At 43.1% G+C, this 18,742-nt stretch overlaps 1 protein-coding gene across 1 annotated transcript; it reads left to right on the top strand.

The window, feature by feature from the left end:
• The first annotated feature begins 135 nt into the window (after window positions 1–135).
• LOC109890725 (ras-related protein Rab-20-like) lies at window positions 136–3,159 on the top strand. The gene is made up of 3 exons (XM_031824604.1): window positions 136–418; window positions 493–723; window positions 1,553–3,159. The coding sequence occupies exons 1-3, from the start codon at window positions 379–381 to the stop codon at window positions 2,119–2,121; spliced, it is 840 nt and encodes a 279-aa protein (XP_031680464.1). The 5' UTR covers window positions 136–378; the 3' UTR covers window positions 2,122–3,159.
• The last annotated feature ends 15,583 nt before the right edge of the window (window positions 3,160–18,742 follow it).

Below are 18,742 nucleotides of genomic sequence, written 5' to 3'. Positions count from 1 at the left end.
TCACAAGACAAATATAGCACAACAAATACAATAGCTACACCCATGCAAATATAAAGGGAAAACCCTCTTTGGGCTGGTGGAGTACATTTACATTTTCCAATCAAATCTCAGTTATTTGATTGATGTTCCTGCATGCTCGTTGGCCAGATACTGCTTTAAAACTTCCAGCAGTCGTTCGCACAAGTTTCCCCTGTCGTCATTTTCTGAGTGAACTCTGATCATTGAGCAAGCTGTTTCACAATTTCATTGATATATCCGTTCATGTAGAAACGAGTCATATGCCTTTTATTCTGCGGTGGATGCTAATGGGTAGAAGTTGACGCACGATTGGTGTGGTAAATCCTATGCATTCTTTCGCTTTAGACCTACACATGTTCTATGCATGTCAAAACCGAAGGCCACCTGACAGACTGGAACAGTAGGGAATCTTAATTGCTTTGACAATTTTATCAAATACGTTTTTAATGAAAGTCAATTGCACATTTGAGATAGTGTCGCCTGTTCGGGTGTCTAGGAGGAGAATGAAAAGAACCATGCCTGAAATGAAAAGGGCGAGGAGGCCCGACGTGAAACTGGTTATATTGGGGGACATGAACGTTGGCAAGACCTCTCTGTTACACAGGTACATGGATAAAAAGTTCAATGATACAATTAGTACCGTCGGCGGTGCGTTCTACTTAAAGCAGTGGGGACCCTACAACATATCGCTTTGGGACACCGCAGGTAGGTATTTTATATGATAACATGTTTTACTTCCAGTACTAGTATAGCACATGGGGAAAGTGCAGTGTCAATTTCTACTTTTATTTTTGCATTTTTAAGTGCACAGAGACTAATTGCAACTAATTAGGCTATACCCATCAAGCGTCATTTGTTGACAGACTCAAGCATCAATATTTTTTTTCCAAATTCACAGTAGGGTTTCAAGAAAAAAAATGATTGAATTTGTATTTTATGTCTAATTTTGGGGCGGATTTGTTTACAGTGCGGAAAGAATGGGTGGAGGTAGTGCTTGTAACAGTAGTTAGGCCTACTTTACATACAGAGCTAAACTGAAGTTAACCTTTTATCTTGAGTGACTGGATTTTTCCATTCAATACAGCAACCAGTAGCTTTTGTGTGTGTGTGTGGAATACCCACAGCATAATACAAATGGGTATATATGGTAAACGTTTCTGTCTGCTCATGTATTGTGGAGCGACCGTGCATTCATAAATGCATATAAGGGAAAGGGGGATACCTAGTCAGTTGTACAACTGGATGCCTTCAACTGAAATGTGTCTAACGCATTTAACTCAACCCCTCTGAATCAGAGCGGTGCGGGGGACTGCCTTAATCGACATCCACTACCTTGCTCAGTGGCAGATTTAACAATACTTCATATTGACTCCCGCAAGAGAGATGGGTTTCTTTGCGCAGTTGTTAGCGTGCAAGTGTTTTACCCAGGTTTCCTAGTCTGAGGTTTCGCAGACTACCTTGGACAAGCTCACTCTCCCTTCTTGATTCATTACACTCTGTAACCATCTAAACATGCTTAATGTTTCACTACTAGGTCGGGAGCAGTTCCACGGGCTCGGCTCCATGTACTGCCGGGGCGCGTCCGCTGTCATCCTTACCTACGACGTGACCAACTGGCAGAGCCTGGCCGAGCTGGAGGAGCGCTTCCTGTCTCTCACCGACACAGCCAATCACGACTGCATCTACGCCGTGGTGGGCAACAAGGCTGACATTACTGACCCCCCCAATGTGGAAGAAGACTATGAGGGGGGTTTCCCCGTTCACACACCGCACTATGCCTGCCACCTCATCCCTCCAGCCTCCTCTACTACGGTCTCCCTCGTGGCCAACCGAGAGGTTCGAAAGGAAGACGCCGTGGCGCTCTACCAGCGTATCCTCCGGTACAAGGCGCTGGATGAGTGTTTGAGCCCGCCTGCAGAGAGGATGTGCTTTGAGACGAGCGCCAAGACGGGTGCCAACGTGGACGAGTTGTTTGAGACGCTGTTCGAAATGGTGCTGCCGTCCATCCTGAGGATGAGGTCGGAGAGCGAGGCCTCACCCACCATAGACCTGGAGGACTATGGGCCGTTGTCCAGCAAGCAAACCAAGGGGGGCTGCTGCTGAACGGAGTAGGGTGAAGTAGCCCCAAGGTACTGATCTTGGGTCTATTTTGCATTTTCCCCACAAATGGGTAAGGTTAGGATTGTGGGAGGGGAAGTTGATCCTAGATCTGTACATTGGGGAACGTTTACCCCAGAGCCTGCTGAAGACGACAAGGAAGAAGTCTTGAGGAGAATCTCAATTGAATACTCCTCGCCTCTTCTCGCCTAGTATTCTTCTCATAACCCATTGAATGAGAAAGCCAGAGGTCCCTTCCCTCTGACCAGCTCCTCCAATAGGTTTTGAGATGGAGAGAGGATGCGAGGAGTATGCAATTGAGAATCTTCCCTGGTTTTAGGGGTTGGTTTTCACAGACGTACACGTACGTACACCCACGTTGTTTCTACTTTAATACAGAGGGATTACTCATCAAGTGAGCTCAACTGAGCTGGGCCGGATTACCGAACAGGCACTGGGCATGTGCCCTGTGCCCCTAACCCATGTTTTTGTTGCATATGATACCAAAATGTGTAGAATTGTAGGAAATTAGGTTTAAAACTGCAAAATTATCTTAACTTCATGGCAAAATGTGAACAAAATGAGATGCGCTATAAAATACCAACAAAACAAATCTGCCCAATGGCGAAAGTGTGGAATTGTAGGAAATTGGCTTTAAAACTATTTGTCAAAATTTGCTCTTAGCCTCATGACAAAATGCGTAGAATAGCATTAGAAAACTTCACGTTTTTCCTCTCTGCACCATGGCAAAATGTGCTAATTCTGTAATTAAGTCCAGTAGTCTGTCACTGCTGTTCAGATTTCATTTTATGGTTTCACACTAAAAAGGAAATGTCACTTTTTTTAAATGTTTTTTTAGTCAATTCTGATCTTGGGGAATTTTTGGACTGAGTTGCACAAAAATGTCACTTGTCTGAGCTGTTTGTCTGTGATAGAAAAATGCAGTTTCACTTGATTTTTGTGGCATTTGCCAATTTCAGACACCTTTATTTCTTTATCTTTGTTTACCATCTGCCTAAATTAAAGCCATTCTACCTCCAATAATAGTTATTGAATTTCAGCTTTCTGTGAATAACATGTTTTTTACATTTTAAAGTCACCATGTTGTTATTGAACATATGTTGTAAAATGCTACCACAAGGGTGTAGTGTAGGGACTGTTTTTAGAGAGCTCCTATTGGCCGTATTCTTAGTCCTCCATTATTCAAAGAACCAAAATATCCTCTTTACCCCAAAGACATTATGTTGCCACATTGACTAAGAAATTGAACAGAATTGATGTACTGGTGAGTCCCTGATGAGATTTCAAACAACTATGCTTCATTTTAAACATTGTCACAAATCCACTACTAAATGTTCTTCGAACATTTTGATTATCTGGGAATTTAGAACATAAACATCTCAATATGTTCAGAATCCCAACTAGGGCTGAGTGACTTGTTATTGTGGCCACTTTACTCACCTGTCACCTTTGCCTTTGGAACAAGTGTTCTAGTAAGCGGTTTACATGCCCGAGTCTGTCTAGAACTGTGCCGTGCATATGATGGTGTTTGTTTGTGTCTTGAGCTGATTAAACTAAGCTCCCTACCTGACAATCTGGGATAGACTGGGACCAGAAATGTTCTATATATGAATTCAGCAAAAAAATAAATGTCCCTTTTTCAGGACCCTGTCTTTAAAAGTTCATTTGTAAAAATCCAAATACCTTCACATATCTTCATTGTAAAGGGTTTAACCACTGTTTCCCATGCTTGTTCAATGAACCATAAACAATTAATGAACATATGCACACGTGGAACGTTCGTTAAAACACAAACCGCTTACAGACGGTAGGCAATTAACGTCACAGTTATGAAAACTTAGGTCACTAAAGAGGCCTTTCTACTGACTCTGAAAAACACGTTGCGTTTATCGTCGAAGGAATGAGCGTTACACCGAGGCCTGTACTCTGGAGCGGGATCGAGGTGGAGGGTCCGTCGTGGTCTGGGGCGGTGTGTCATAGCATCATCGGACTGAGCTTGTCATTGCAGGCAATCTCAACGCTGTGCGTTACAGGGAAGACTTCCTCCTCCCTCATGTGGTACCCTTCCTGCAGACTCATCCAGACATGACCCTCCAGCATGACAATGCCATACTGCTCGTTCTGTGTGTGATTTCCTGACTGGAATGTCAGTGTTCTGCCACGGCCAGCGAAGAGCCCGGATCTCAATCCCATTGAGCACGCCTGGGACCTGTTGGATCGGTGGGTGAGGGATTGGGCCATTCCCCCCCCAGAAATGTCCAGGAACTTGCATGTTCCTTGGTGGAAGAGTGGGGTAACATCGCACAGCAAGAACTGGAAAATCTGGTGCAGTCCATGAGGAGATGCACTGCAGTACTTAATGCAGCTGGTGGCCACACCAGATACTGACTGTTACTTTTGATTTTGAACCCCCCTTTGTTTATGGACACATTATTCAATTTCTGTTAGTCACATGTCTGTGGAACTTCTTCAGTTTGTCTTAGTTGTTGAATCTTATGTTCATACAAATATTTATACATGTTCAGTTCGCTGAAAATGAACGCAGTTGACAGTGAGATGACGTTTTTTCCCCCGCTAAGTTTAGAAAACTCCCGTTCCCCCAAAAAAACGAAGTGCAGCACAAAGAATCTGTTCCGTACTGACAGCATGTCCACGATGTGTCATGAATGAAATGAGGCCTGAGAATATTGTTCAGATGAATGATCGATTGTGCAGAAAAATGGATACGCTCAAACAGATAATCATCAGGGAATGGTAAAACATGCAAGCGGAGTCTGATCACCCTCTTCCCGACTGATATTTATGCAGAGTATTTGTGCTTCTATATCAACTGGCTCTTCAAGAAAAGGACACGCCATGTCTGACACCACCTTCAGTCTGCAGGCTTCAGATAAAGAGAAACTCGGGGTTAGTTGAAAACCTGCCAGCGAGCAGGTTAGCTTAACAGAGTATGTTGCCATAGTGACTGACTCGGAGTTAAGCTGAACTGGCTTTGTGAAACCGACAACTCAAGTCAACTGAGTTTTCACCAAATCCGCTTTCTGAAACGGGGCCCAGGTCATCTGATAAAGCAACATCACTCTCCTTATTGGTCAATAGCCCTTACACAGCCTGGAGGTGTGTTTTGGGTCATTATCCTGTTGAAAAATAAATTATAGTCCCACTAAGCGCAAACCAGATGGGATGGCGTAACCAGCATGGCTACCACAGCATTCTGCAGCGATAAGTGTGCCTCGAATTCTAAATAAATCATCAACGGTGTCTCCAGCAAAGCACCCCCACACCATCACACCTCCTCCTCCATGCTTCAGTGGGAACCACACATGCAGAGATCCTCCGTTCACCTACTCTGCGTCTCACAAAGACACGGCGGTTGGAAACAAAAATCTCAAATTTGGACTCATCAGACCAAATGACAGATTTCCACTGGTCTATTGTCCATTGTGTCTGTTTCTTGGCCCAAGCAAGTCTGTTCTTCTTATTGGTGTCCTTTAGTAGGTGTCTCTTTGCAGCAATTCGACCATGAAGTCCTGATTCATGCAGTCTCCTCTGAACAGTTGATGTTGAGATGTGTCTGTTACTTGAACTCTGTGAAGCATTTATTTTGGGATGCAATCTGAGGTGGTGTTAACTGAACTTATCCTCTGCTGCAGAGAGAACTCTGGGTCTTTCTTTCCTGTGGCTGTCCTCATGAGAGCCAGTTTCATCATAGCGCTTTATGTTTTTTGTGACTGCACTTGAAGAAACTTTGAAACACACATATACACATATATATACATACATACATACATGCATGCATGCATGCATGCATGCATACATACATACATACATACAGTGGGGAGAACAAGTATTTGATTATCTGCCGATTTTTCAGGTTTTCCTACTTACAAAGCATGTAGAGGTCTGTAATTTTTATCATAGGTACACTTCAACTGTGAGAGACGGAATCAAAAACAAAAATCCAGAAAATCACGTATGATTTTTAAGTAATTCATTTGCATTTGTTTATATCCACTGTAAGTAAAGCAGGCTGATCTTGACTTAAATATTGACTTACTGTATGACTCCCATGCTTCTGTTTTCTTACCATGTATTGTATTCATAAAGGCTGTGTGTTTTCTACAATAAGTTTCTCTTCACCCACACATGCTAAAGAAGTTTGTATTGTGTTTGTCAGTGTAAATTGATTGGAAAGGGGTATAGATAGCACTGTAGTGGAAAATGTTTCTGTTTGTACTTCTCACTGTCTTTGCATTTGCACAGCAGCTGAATACGTCTAGATGTAATATGTTAGCATTTGCGCTACACTAGTAAGCATGCATGTTTGCCAATCCGTATAGTAGGGCTGCACGATTAATCGAATTCAGATCGAAATTGCAATATTGACACGTGCAATATCCATATCGCAAGAGGCTGCGATTCTCCTTTGACACTCCATTAATATAACAAAAACTATACTATGGCACCTCTTCCAATGAGCAGCGCTAGCGTTTCCCAAACTTGGTCCTTGGGATCCCAAGGGATCATTTTCATTTTTGCACTAACACTACACATCTGATTTAAAATTATCAAAGCTGGATGATTAGTTGATTATTTGAATCAACTGTGTAGTGCTAGGGCAAAAACAAAAATGTCTACCCCTTGTTGTCCCGGAGGAGGGAGTTTGGGACACCCTGATTGCTGACCAAGCAGGCTCTCTCAGTTTTTGCATGGCATGCACATGCCGCCAATCACAAGTGTCCTAAGCGCAGTTAGATGCTAGAGAGGAGAGCGAGAGCTTTACCTCAATAAACCTTGAGAAAAATGAGTGCTGCGACTGCTAATCGAGTTTGATTTGGAGCCAAAGCATTTTCAGTGGTATGGCAGTATTTCGGCTATAGGCAAACAGATATTAACCATATGCAAGTGTTGTATAAAAAGTGCTTCAGAGTTGTGACGACAACAAATGTATTCAATAACCTGAAGAACAATCCCCTACGACGACAATCCCCCCTCAGCCACAGCCAGCCACCTACATTAAACAGGCATTGATTGACGATTAGTTTTCAAAACATCCCACAGACACAGAAATCACAGAGGCTATCACCTCCACTGAGTATACAAAACATTAAGAAAGATCTGCTCTTTCCATGTAATAGACTGACCAGGTGAATCCGGGTGAAAGCTATGATTCCTTATTGATGTCACTTGTTAAATCCACTTCAGTCAGTGTGGATGAAGGGGAGGAGCATGTTAAAGAATGATTTTTAAGCCTTGAGACATGGATTTTGTATGTGTGACATTGAGGGGGAATGGGCAAGACAAAGGATTTAAGTGCCTTTGAACGGAGTATAGTAGGTGCCAGGCGCACCGGTTTGTGTCATGAACTGCAACTCTAATGGGGTTTTTCAGCCTCAACAGTGGTCCACCACCAATGGACTTCCAGCTAACATGACACAACTGTGGGGCGCATTGGCGTCAACATGGGCATCACACAGCCCAAAAAATGGTTCTTATTTTCACAGTCAGCAAAGACAGCTTCAAGAGGATGATTAACAAGCTGGACAGCACCGATACAAGATTCCATCTCCCAAGTCACCATCCCAATACTGTAAAACAAAATTAAGGGAGAAGTTGAAACAGAGCTCACACATGTTGATTATTAGGTCACTTTATTTGTATTTATTTAACCTGTATTTAACTAGGCAAGTCTTTATCTGGGCTCCCGATTGGTTCCCGATTGGCGCAGCAGTCTAAGGCACTGCATCTCAGTGTAAGAGGTGTCACTATAGTCCCTGGTTCGATCCCAGGCTGTATCACAACCGGCTGTGATTGTGCGCCGCCCTATGGGACTCCCAATTGGCCCGGATTTGGCTGGGGTAGGCCATCATTGTAAATAAGAATTTGTTCTTAACTGACTTGCCTAGTTAAGAACAAAATCAGTTAAGAACACATTCTTATTTGTAGGCTGTAATTTACAATGGCGGCTTACTACGAGACTACAACAGACCTTTGGTCTAGTAAAACAACCGAGTCCTACTGTACATTAGTTTGACAATAGACTTCATTGCTGAGGAGTTTCAACTGAACGGTCGGTGCTTGCAAACATAATTGGCTACTTCTCCAGAGATCACATGGGAGAAAACATTGCTCTTGGGTTGAGAGAATGACTGGGGAGCAGTAAGTGTACATCAGGATAGCGGAGCAAATGTTTTAAATACCGCATTAAATGGACCAGACTCCATTGTTTTGGACACAGGCTGCACCATGCAATCGTTAGGCTACGTGCTACAGGTTTTTAAGGCACTTAGACTCATATTTTCAATTATGATAATGATTGGTAAATAGGAAATATGAATTCAATGTTTGTTAGTTAATGAACAAGGGCTGCGCTTATTGCACATTATATTTTAATGATCCTGTTAAAAATGTATGTTTGTTAATATGTATATGTAGGTTCAATAATATTAACCAGGTTAACCAGGTGACCCACCCCTACTTCTGGAGCGGGCTTATGCCAGTAAAGCTAAATCACCCTTGTGCTAAATTAATTCCCCAAAGACCAATCCCAGAGGTGTAAAATGGCTCACAGCAAGAGGAAGTCGTCAAGCGTCTAGCACTATCCTCAGTAGGATTATACAGTGAACGAAAGGGCCCAAGAGTAGCATGGTCCCAGATATGTTTGGTGTAACAATGACCATAGGAGTTGGCAAGGCAACACAAACAGATCTGGGAATACGCTAGCTCAAGCGTCCCCTTAAAACAAAATTATGTCATAGGGTCCCCATGGACTCAAATGGCTAACCCCCCCTTGATGCCCTCTCTGGTGCTCTCTCTGGGTGAAGTCTCTTGGTCTGACCCCAGTGTAGGTTTAAGCCCACCACACACTGGCACAATGTTCAGGACCCATATGGATGACCGAGGGGGTCAGTATCCTCAGATCGTATGATTAAGGCACAAGTGGTTAAACTTTAAACTCTCCTAACCTTACCCTCAACAACAACCTGCCATGGCCCACAAGGAAATTATGTTATGGGACAGCAGGATTAAAGAATGTGCTTACTTCACACTCTAGATGCTGGCTTGACACTATTCCAGCTCCCGCCTGTATTTTAACGATTTAAGGGAAACAACTGAATGCTGAGAGGGAAATGTCACCAACAGCCTTTCTCATCTTTTACAATCAGGCCAGTCATCTGTATTTTTCTACCACAGCCGAAGTTGTAAATAATTTCATAACACAGCAACGGAGAATGTGATATTAAGACAATTTACTTTTTTGCAACAGCAGCAGCTTATTTGTATCCTTGGGCATTCATCAATTGTTGGCTGTTTGTAGTATTGCTTTGGATATTGTGTGTGTGTGCCTGTGTGTTTCTGTGTGCGTGCCCCTGCAAGTGCATGCATGTGGACGGGGGGCTGTTGGTGGAAAGTATCCGAATATTTTTAGATCAGTGGGACAAGGTTACACCCACTGCCTGAAAATAACTGCTATATAACTTGATAGCATGTAAACAAACGGGTTATTCCTAAATACTCTGCTGCCCTTGCTAACACAATCAGTCACCTCCAGAACAGCTGGCTAGCCTCTCAATCACTGACCAATCAATGAGCTGTCCTTCATCTGACATAGCCATTAACGGCCTCTTTGTCTTTCCTTAATGTGACCACAAGAGTGAATGATGAATAAGGGCCTATAGATAGAGATACAACCCATAACAGAGACCCACAGCAGCAGGCACATGGATGATTGACAGTTAAGGGGGTGGTGGACCATTCTTGACTTTTGAGCATGAAAAACCCAGCAGCATTGCAGTTCTTGACACACTCAAACTGGTGCACCTGGCACCTATTACCATACCCTGTTCAAAGGCACCTACATCTTTTGTCTTGCCCATTTACCCTCTGCAACAACTAACAAGGAACTTTGTTCCGGTACGCTGTCTTTTACTCACCGATCATTTGGACAAATCACGATTTTGCAGATGTACAGGCATTTGGCCTGTACACTTACCCGAAACTGCCTCTGAGTTTCTGTTCAGAGGTTTGGAGACTGTGCTAATCCTGTTAGTACATTTTCTAATACATCTCCCCCAGAACTTAATCGATCATCTGATGCAATTACGCAAAATGTTAGTTCTGGGTGTTCATTGGAAGCTGATAATGAGTATGGGGTGATTCTCATTCAAATCAATCCCTTTAGAAGTCCATCACTGAGGACCTATACTCCCATCTGCTACCCTGAGCATGGCCTACCCAACCCAGACACAGTGCATGTATGGCTGGGGTAGCTACCTAGGGATGACATGGGTTTCCAATGTTAACCTGTGAGGCAGTGTGTGCCCCACATAACCTTTTAGAAAGTAATAGTAGGTGGGCATCACTCACTTACTCACCCAACCATGCCTCTCGGAACACAAGGCCTTGACACAAGATGTCCAATGCTTTGTGGACTGCTGGTGTCTCCAGCCTTCCTCCACCTATCCTTCACCACGTCTCACTTTTCCCTTCAGTGCCTCTCTTTTCCCTTCAGAGGCGAGGAGAAAGCAAGCGAGGAATCAAGGAAAGGCCAATGAGATTGACCCAGAAAAGGCTGCAGACACTGCATATGGCTGCTGTACGCGCTTTAATCTACCTTCCAGTCACGTCCCAGTCTGGCTAGCTGTATACCTGACATCAGTAAACGCTAATCAGACATGAAAGCAAATATGTAAATGACCCAACCACTTGAAGAGGGGCTGCAGACTAATTGGCACTGATGTATCCATGTGTCAGTCATGTCTTACAGTGATTAACTGTTAATAATTCAGTAATTATGGTGCTGTGATTAAATGTTTGCGGTGACCCTGTCATCATGCTGTGCCCGAAACATGAATCTCTCATTTGCGTCACAGGTCTCTTATGATTTCACTGTTCTTTTAACAGCTTCATAATCCTTTAAGAAACATTAGGTGGACAGTTTAAGTGTTTCTCAGCAGAAGTTCTAACTTGTGGCACCATCTTGCCTATGCTGGTTGGTCCTTGGCTAAAGTAGGATGCTGTTTCAATGTCATTGTGGCTGCAGTAACTGACCTTTATGCCCCCAAATACTGCATCTCTTACGGCTCCACACCAGATGGGTGCAACACTGTGAGGAAAGGGGGCCCCCTGATTTGAATATCAGATGGGCTTGCCTGGCATAAACAAAATACTTGTTTTGAAATATCATCTGGGCTTAATGGTTATTGAATGTAGGGCATTGGTTTAAATGACAACTCATAACCTGAATATGTATAGAATACATTACTGAGTGTACATGATTACATTAGATGTAGTTAGATGGGTACATTAGATGGGATTCTCGGAAAGAAGAAGGCTCAGGACTATTCAATGTTCACCATCCCCTTCTGAGGAAAACAGCATTTAGCCTTTTTCTATACATATATTTTATGAGATTGGAGAACACATTGGAAGGGATCTTAGAGGGAGGGATCTTCCTCCTTACAGACTCTTTCCAGATCCTTAATATTTTTCGGGTTTGGGCTTATGGACTGCCCTCTTCTATTCAAACCACAGGTGTTCAATGGGGGCAAGTCGGAGGACTGAGATGGCCATTGCAAAACGTTGATTTTGTGGTCAATTAACCATTTCTTTGTGGATTGGGATGTGTGCTTGGGGTCATCGTCTTGCTGGAAGATCCACTTGCAGCTAAGTTTCAGTCTCCTGGAAGAGAAACCAGGTTTAGGTCTAAAATGTCCTGGTACTTGTTCAACTTATCGTAGACATTAACAAGGGACCCAGGACCAGTGGAAGCAAAACAGCTCCATAACATCAAAGATACACCACCATACTTTACAGTAGGCATGAAAGTAGGCATGAAGTTATTTTTTACATATGCATCCTTCTTTTTCAAGGCACAACCAACCACTGATGTGCATGGCCAAAGAGCTCTATTTTGGTTTCATCTGACCAAAACACCCAGTTCCAATCCAAGTGCCAATGCCGTTTAACAAGTTCCAGGCATTTACAAAAAAAAATTATGGCAACCATTCCAAATAGCCTATTAACATGGAGGTGGTGTCTAATTATAGGTATTGAGACTTGGTGACCCCAAGATATGACCAAGTTCTGTAATTCTCCAACTATGGCCCTTGGACTTTTCTTTAACTTCCAAACCATCCACACTGTATGTATGCGTCCTTTACCAGGCAAGTTTACCACTGTTCCAGTGGTTTTAAACGTCTTAATTGTCGCCCTAATAGTGGTAAGTGGTATATTAGATTTTTCAGTTTTTATTATTGCCTGATTTATAAAAGTCACAAACCATTCTTCTCTTTTTTCATTGAGTTCTTTGCTTTTCCCAATGGTGATGGAAGACAAAGAGATTGCACGTGTGTTACCTCATTTTTATACATTCAAAATAAATAGAGTCGCACACGCCATATAAACTCCCAGTAATTTGTCGGGTGACCCTGAAGAAGGCACAGTGATGGTGACCCTGAAGAAGGCATAGTGATGCCGAAACATTGGTAAATACCCAATAAATTACTGGGAGTTTATATGTGGAGTGTGCAACTCTCTTTCTTTTGATAGTTTATAGGTTATTCGCCGTTAGCACCTCCACACAAAATAATCTTTCTGCGTCTGCGCCAGCTCATGTTTTTTATTTTACATAATTTCTATACCGCAGTGAAACTGGAAGCCATGGAAGGCCACATAACATTTCCTTAAAATGAGATTAACCTCAAAAAAAGTTGAATGTTAATTCAGATTTAATGTTGTTTATTTTATTTATAAAAATCTTTAGAAGCTCCAATAATACGCTCACATATGCTCTGAGTAATTAACATACACACACATATATACACACACACAGTGCCACTAATCCAGTTTGCCAGTTTAGATTGGAGACCAATCGACTTCCTGAAACTGGGGGCGATCATTTGGTTATCAGGGAGGCCCGGTAAACTAATCCTATGCATCGAATGAAAACAAACAAGCAGCATCTGAAATTGCACCCTTTTCCCCATGTAGTGCTCTACTTTTGAGCAGGGTCCATATAGGTCAAAAGGCTACGTCTGAAATGGTCGTATTCCCTGTTTGCAGTTTTGTAATATGATCAATGGGCCCCACCCCCGGTCGGTATTTCGACCAGGCTTAGCACAAGTTTAGATAGCTGGCCCCCATCTAAAATGTTTTAGCTGACATGGGCTAATTGAGTGACTGCTGATGCACAACCACATTTAGAAATTGCACATTGTGTATTCCATTATTCTAACTCTCAACAGTAAGATGAGACCGACTGAGTCCCCCCCCCCAAAAAAAATGCACTATACTCCTGCACTATATAGTGCACTACTTTTGAGCAGAGCCCATATAGATCCCTTGTCAAAAGTAGTGTATTATATAGGGGATATGGTGCCATTTCAGACACAGCCAAAGACAGGGCTCAGCACACGAACACAATTCAAATGCTTACATTAGTCCTAAATTAGTCCATATTCTTGTATCACCCTGGAGCTGCAATACTCTGAAATGTTAACCACATAGTTACTTAGGGTCAGTTTGTTATATCTGGAGTACTTCTCCTGTCCTATTCGGTGTCCTGTGTGAATCTAAGTGTGCGTTCTCTAATTCTCTCCTTCTCTCTCTCGGAGGACCTGAGCCCTAGGACCATGCCCCAGGATTACCTGACATGATGACTTCTTGCTGTCCCCAGTCCACCTGGCCGTGCTGCTGCTCCAGTTTCAACTGTTCTGCCTTCTTATTATTCGAACATGCTGATCATTTATGAACATTTGAACATCTTGGCCATGTTCTGTTATAATCTCCACCCGGCACAGCCAGAAGAGGACTGGCCACCCCACATATGCTCTCTCTAATTCTCTCTTTTTTTCTCTCTCTCGGAGGACCTGAGCCCTAGGACCATGCCCCAGGACTACCTGACATGATGACTCCTTGCTGTCCCCAGTCCATCTGACCGTGCTGCTGCTCCAGTTTCAACTGTTCTGCCTTATTATTATACGACCATGCTGGTCATTTATGAACATTTTAACATCTTGGCCATGTTCTGTTATAATCTCCACCCGGCACAGCCAGAAGAGGACTGGCCACCCCACATAGCCTGGTTCCTCTCTAGGTTTCTTCCTAGGTTTTGGCCTTTCTAGGGAGTTTTTCCTAGCCACCGTGCTTCTACACCTGCATTGCTTGCTGTTTGGGGTTTTAGGCTGGGTTTCTGTACAGCACTTTGAGATATCAGCTGATGTACGAAGGGCTATATAAATAAATTTGATTTGATTTGATTTGACCTACAGCATATTACTACCAATCTTTGGCTGGCTATAGCTAAAGCCCCACGAAGGGATGCTCATCTAAACAGCCAGACCCTGCTGCTTCCCCTGGCAGAGGGACTTTGCTAACCGTGCTGGCAGACTGTTAATAGGTGCCTTTCGATCTCATTGACGGCAGGGGGGGGGGGGGGGGGGTCAGACACGCTAGTGTCAGGATTTATTACCCGTCTGTATTGAGTGTTCCCTAGTTCCCCTTATAGCTTTCCTCCCATTCCGTGATGGTGGAGATGACCAGTGATTAGGCCGTTGGCTGCTACGGATGGCCGCCGCTGAGGTGAGGTTATTTCAGGGTTGTTGTTGTTTGTTGCTAGTTGTTGTTGTGTAAGGGGATAGATCCCTCGATGTCCTGTCTGTTTGTCCGTTTGACTTCCGAGCACCTACATATGCGCACAGACACACATAAACACACACCTCACACCGCACACACACACTGCACACACACACACACTGCACGCACGCGCACACACACACACAAATGGAAAAGGAGAAATAATGTGCTTTTGCCCTCTTATTATTTGTATTATTTATTTGGTATCATGATCTTTGAACTCTGAGCTTTCTATTTTAGTTTTTCATTCAAGTTATTTCCATTCCATTGGATAGCCCTTTTCCATCTTACAACAAAATGTAATCCAACTCCTTATGATCTTCCAATGCAATGTCATGATACAAAAACGATTTATTATAAAATAAGTTATGATATTTCTACACTGATTTATGTTTCTCTCTCTCTCTCTCTGCATCCTCTCCTATGTTTATTTACACTACACAGCTCTATTAGTTTCCACACTCCACTTATGTCAATATCCCAAACACATAACATGATATTTAATTGAAGAAATTAGGATTATGGCAGGCTAGCCCTATCAGGCCCTGCTCTCTAATTTCATGTGAAATTCTGCACCGCTGAAAAACATTGACAAAAACAGCCTGTCTAGTGGAATGCAAAAGGGCTTAAAATGATCCTATCTAATCATACTGAAATAGAAATACCACCGAGCCAAAACAGGCGGTTTATACACAACCTAACGTTGACATAATCCACATTTCCTGATATACTACAATAGCTAGTGGGAACATGATTCTAGGGCCATTTTAAGCTCAATCGGATAGGGAAAACACTTTTTGTATGAACTATGACAATTGTTTCCCAAATAGGAGAAAAGCATGATCTTATTGTAGTCTAATAACCAGAGAGAAAAAACAGACTCATGTATATACCATATCATAGGATTGGTATGTACATACAGTTACTTTTACTTGATTGGTACCACTTTTACGTCTAATTTTCTTTTTCCCATTTTGATAGGAACATAGCTGTGATTCAGAACACAGATAGGGGTAACATCTTGATAGTGTACTGGGCAGGAACTTAGATTATAGGCTTCGCATGTTTCCCAAGGGTTTTGCTTAGTCAATCATGAAGGGTTGGGGATTTGCAATTGGCCACAGACTGCATGCAATACAAACAAAAATGAGTAAATAGGATGAAATGGTCGCCTAAAGTGTCATGGTCCCCTGGAGGTTTTGTATAGTTCCCGGTTGGTCACGGGATGTCCCCGAAAACATTGTTTAGGTCATTCTTGGGACATTGTGTCATGGTCTCCTGGTGGTTTTGTCTAGTTCCTGTTTTTTTCCCAGGGACGTCACCTAATGGTTGCAAAGAAAGCCCCCCCCCCGAGGGCACACACACCATAGTTTCATTACACATCATCCCTTTTTACTGTTGCCAAGCCCATCAAGACCCTGATTGGTGATCCTCTGATCCAATCACAGCTCTTTGTCTTTTGGCAATGCTAGGGACACCCCCCACACACACACAAACAGAGCTTTTAACATACAGTGTTTATATTGTGTATATTTATTCATACAGTGTTTATTATTTAATGTGTCCGGGATTGGAACTCATAACCTCTTGGTTCACGGCATCGCCGTGGTTCATGGCATCGCGCCATGAACCTCTTGGTTCATTGCGCCGAAACCCTTAAGGGACCTAATGGGAACGTCGCCCAATATTCTCAGGACTTCTCCTGTATGCTGGGTAATCATGTGGATTTATGTATTGTGACAGGTGGTGGGGAGGCAGAGCAGCTGCATCTCTTAGGCAGATGGCACACTATTCCCTAGTGTAGAACTTTTGACCAGAGCCCTGTACTATATAGGGAATAGGGTGCCATTTGGAACGCAACCCTCATGCTACAGCTGTGAGGCTTACAGGCCCCTCTCTGCCCTACTCAGCTCTGTGATGATTACATGTATTGGGTTTGCAACATCGTGGATGATCACCATAGCAAGACATTCCTCTGTGCTCCCTCTTCTATCGCTTTGCCTGGCAATCACCCAGAGAGCAGTATATTAAAATCATAAAAATGATACCACATACAGTACCAGTCAAAAATGTGGACACACCTACTCATTCAAGGTTTATTTTTTACTATTTTCTACAGAATAATAGTGAAGACATCAAACTATGAATAATAAATGGAATCATGTAGTAACCAAAAAAGTGTCAAATGTATTTTATATTTGAGATCCTTCTTAGGGCACCCTAGTGGCACAGCGGTCTAAGGCACTGCACCTCAGTGCTAGAGGCATCACTACAGACCCTGGTTCAATACCAGTCTGTATCACAACTGGCCGTGATTGGGAGTCCCGTAGGGCGGTGCAAAATTGTCCCAGTGTTGCACAGTTTTGCGTTTGGCCGGTGTAGGCTGTCATTGTTAATAAGAATTTGTTCTTAACTGACTTGCCTAGTTAAATCAAATAAAAGACACGGTCTGTGATTGATTTAGAATTCAAGGCACACTTATATTGTATGTATATATTTTTTTCATTACGATTTTTCAAGGGGTGCTGCAGCACCCTCAGCACCCCTATTTCCCACAGCTATGGAAAGAAATATATTTGAATCATAAAACATAAATATGTTAACACATATATGGAGAGAAAACATGATTATAGGCTAGATAGGGAGGGGGTTGAAGGATTGACATAAAAAACAGCAACTGAGAAAAACATGACCATTCAAGAGAGCGAAACAGGGTAAGAGAGCATTGAGAGAAAGTGCGTACATTCTGTTTCTTCTGGAACACTGTACTATACAGTGAGCGACGTGCATTCTCTGTAAACATGTATGTATTTACAGCTTGCTGTGAGTCAGCATTTACTTTTTTTTACCCCTTTTTCTCCCCAATTGGTAATTACAGTCTTGTCCCATTGCTGCAACTCCCGTACGGACTCGGGAGAGACAAAGGTCGAGAGCCAAGCGTCCCCCGAAACACGACACTGCTAAGCTGCATTGCTACTTGACACACTGCTCACGTAACCCGGAAGCCAGCTGCACCAATGTGTCAGAAGAAACACCGTACAACTAGCTACGTGCATGCATTGGCCCGCCACAGGAGTCGCTAGAGCACGATGGGACAAGGCCTCATAGGTCTCCCGGTTTAGGCCGGCTGCGACACGACCTGGGATCAAACCCGGATCTGTAGTGACGCATCAAGTTCAGAGAGCAGGACAAGATAAATCAAAGGTAGCTAGTATTTAGCATTGTGGCCCACAATTGGCAGGATGATCCAAGAGTTCGCAGATATTTGCTCCCTTACTTTTTGTAAAGACACATGTTTCTTTTTGACTGTAACACCAGTGTTACTCTAATGTTTATACTCTTATGATAAACTAGGGAAATTGTGTTTTCATAGCTAAGGCTGACAGTGTAGACTTGTGAAGAGCATAGCCCAAAAGCCGGCAGATGGCGATATTGAGTCATTTCATCTTACCATCCAAATGAAGTGCATGTAGCTGGCTATACACTCATATCCCCCATGGACCGGTTCGTATATAATGCATTCTCCATTCAGGCTGAAAAGACGGCGATTTCCTCCTTAACTCTATTTAATGGCGAGAAGGCAGACAGAAAAGGGGGAAATATGTGTACTTTCTTTATGAAACACCATTTTCTACCACCATGCTAGAGTGGCTAATGCTCCTTCCTGATGTTGCGCTCTGCGCTCAGCCAAGGGTAATCAACACACTGGTAATCAACCTGATTGGCTGAACGTTATACGCATCATCCAAGACTAGCATTCCTAGCCATTAGCCACATTAGCCACCCATTAGCCATGGGTGTGGAAAATGCACATTTCCCCCTTTTTTTTCTTGCCTTCTTGTCAATAGAATTTAGTTAAGGAGGAAATCAACACCTTTGCAGCCTGAATTGAGAATGTTTTATGTACGAACCAGTCCACGTGGGTTACGAATGTATAGCCGGTTGCATGCACTCCCTTTGGTCGGTAAGA

This window comes from Oncorhynchus kisutch, linkage group LG5 (genome assembly GCF_002021735.2).
Source record: "Oncorhynchus kisutch isolate 150728-3 linkage group LG5, Okis_V2, whole genome shotgun sequence".
NCBI classification, from domain to species: domain Eukaryota; kingdom Metazoa; phylum Chordata; class Actinopteri; order Salmoniformes; family Salmonidae; genus Oncorhynchus; species Oncorhynchus kisutch.
Note: the sequence above shows the minus strand (reverse complement) of the source record. Positions and strands in the feature narration are given on the sequence as shown.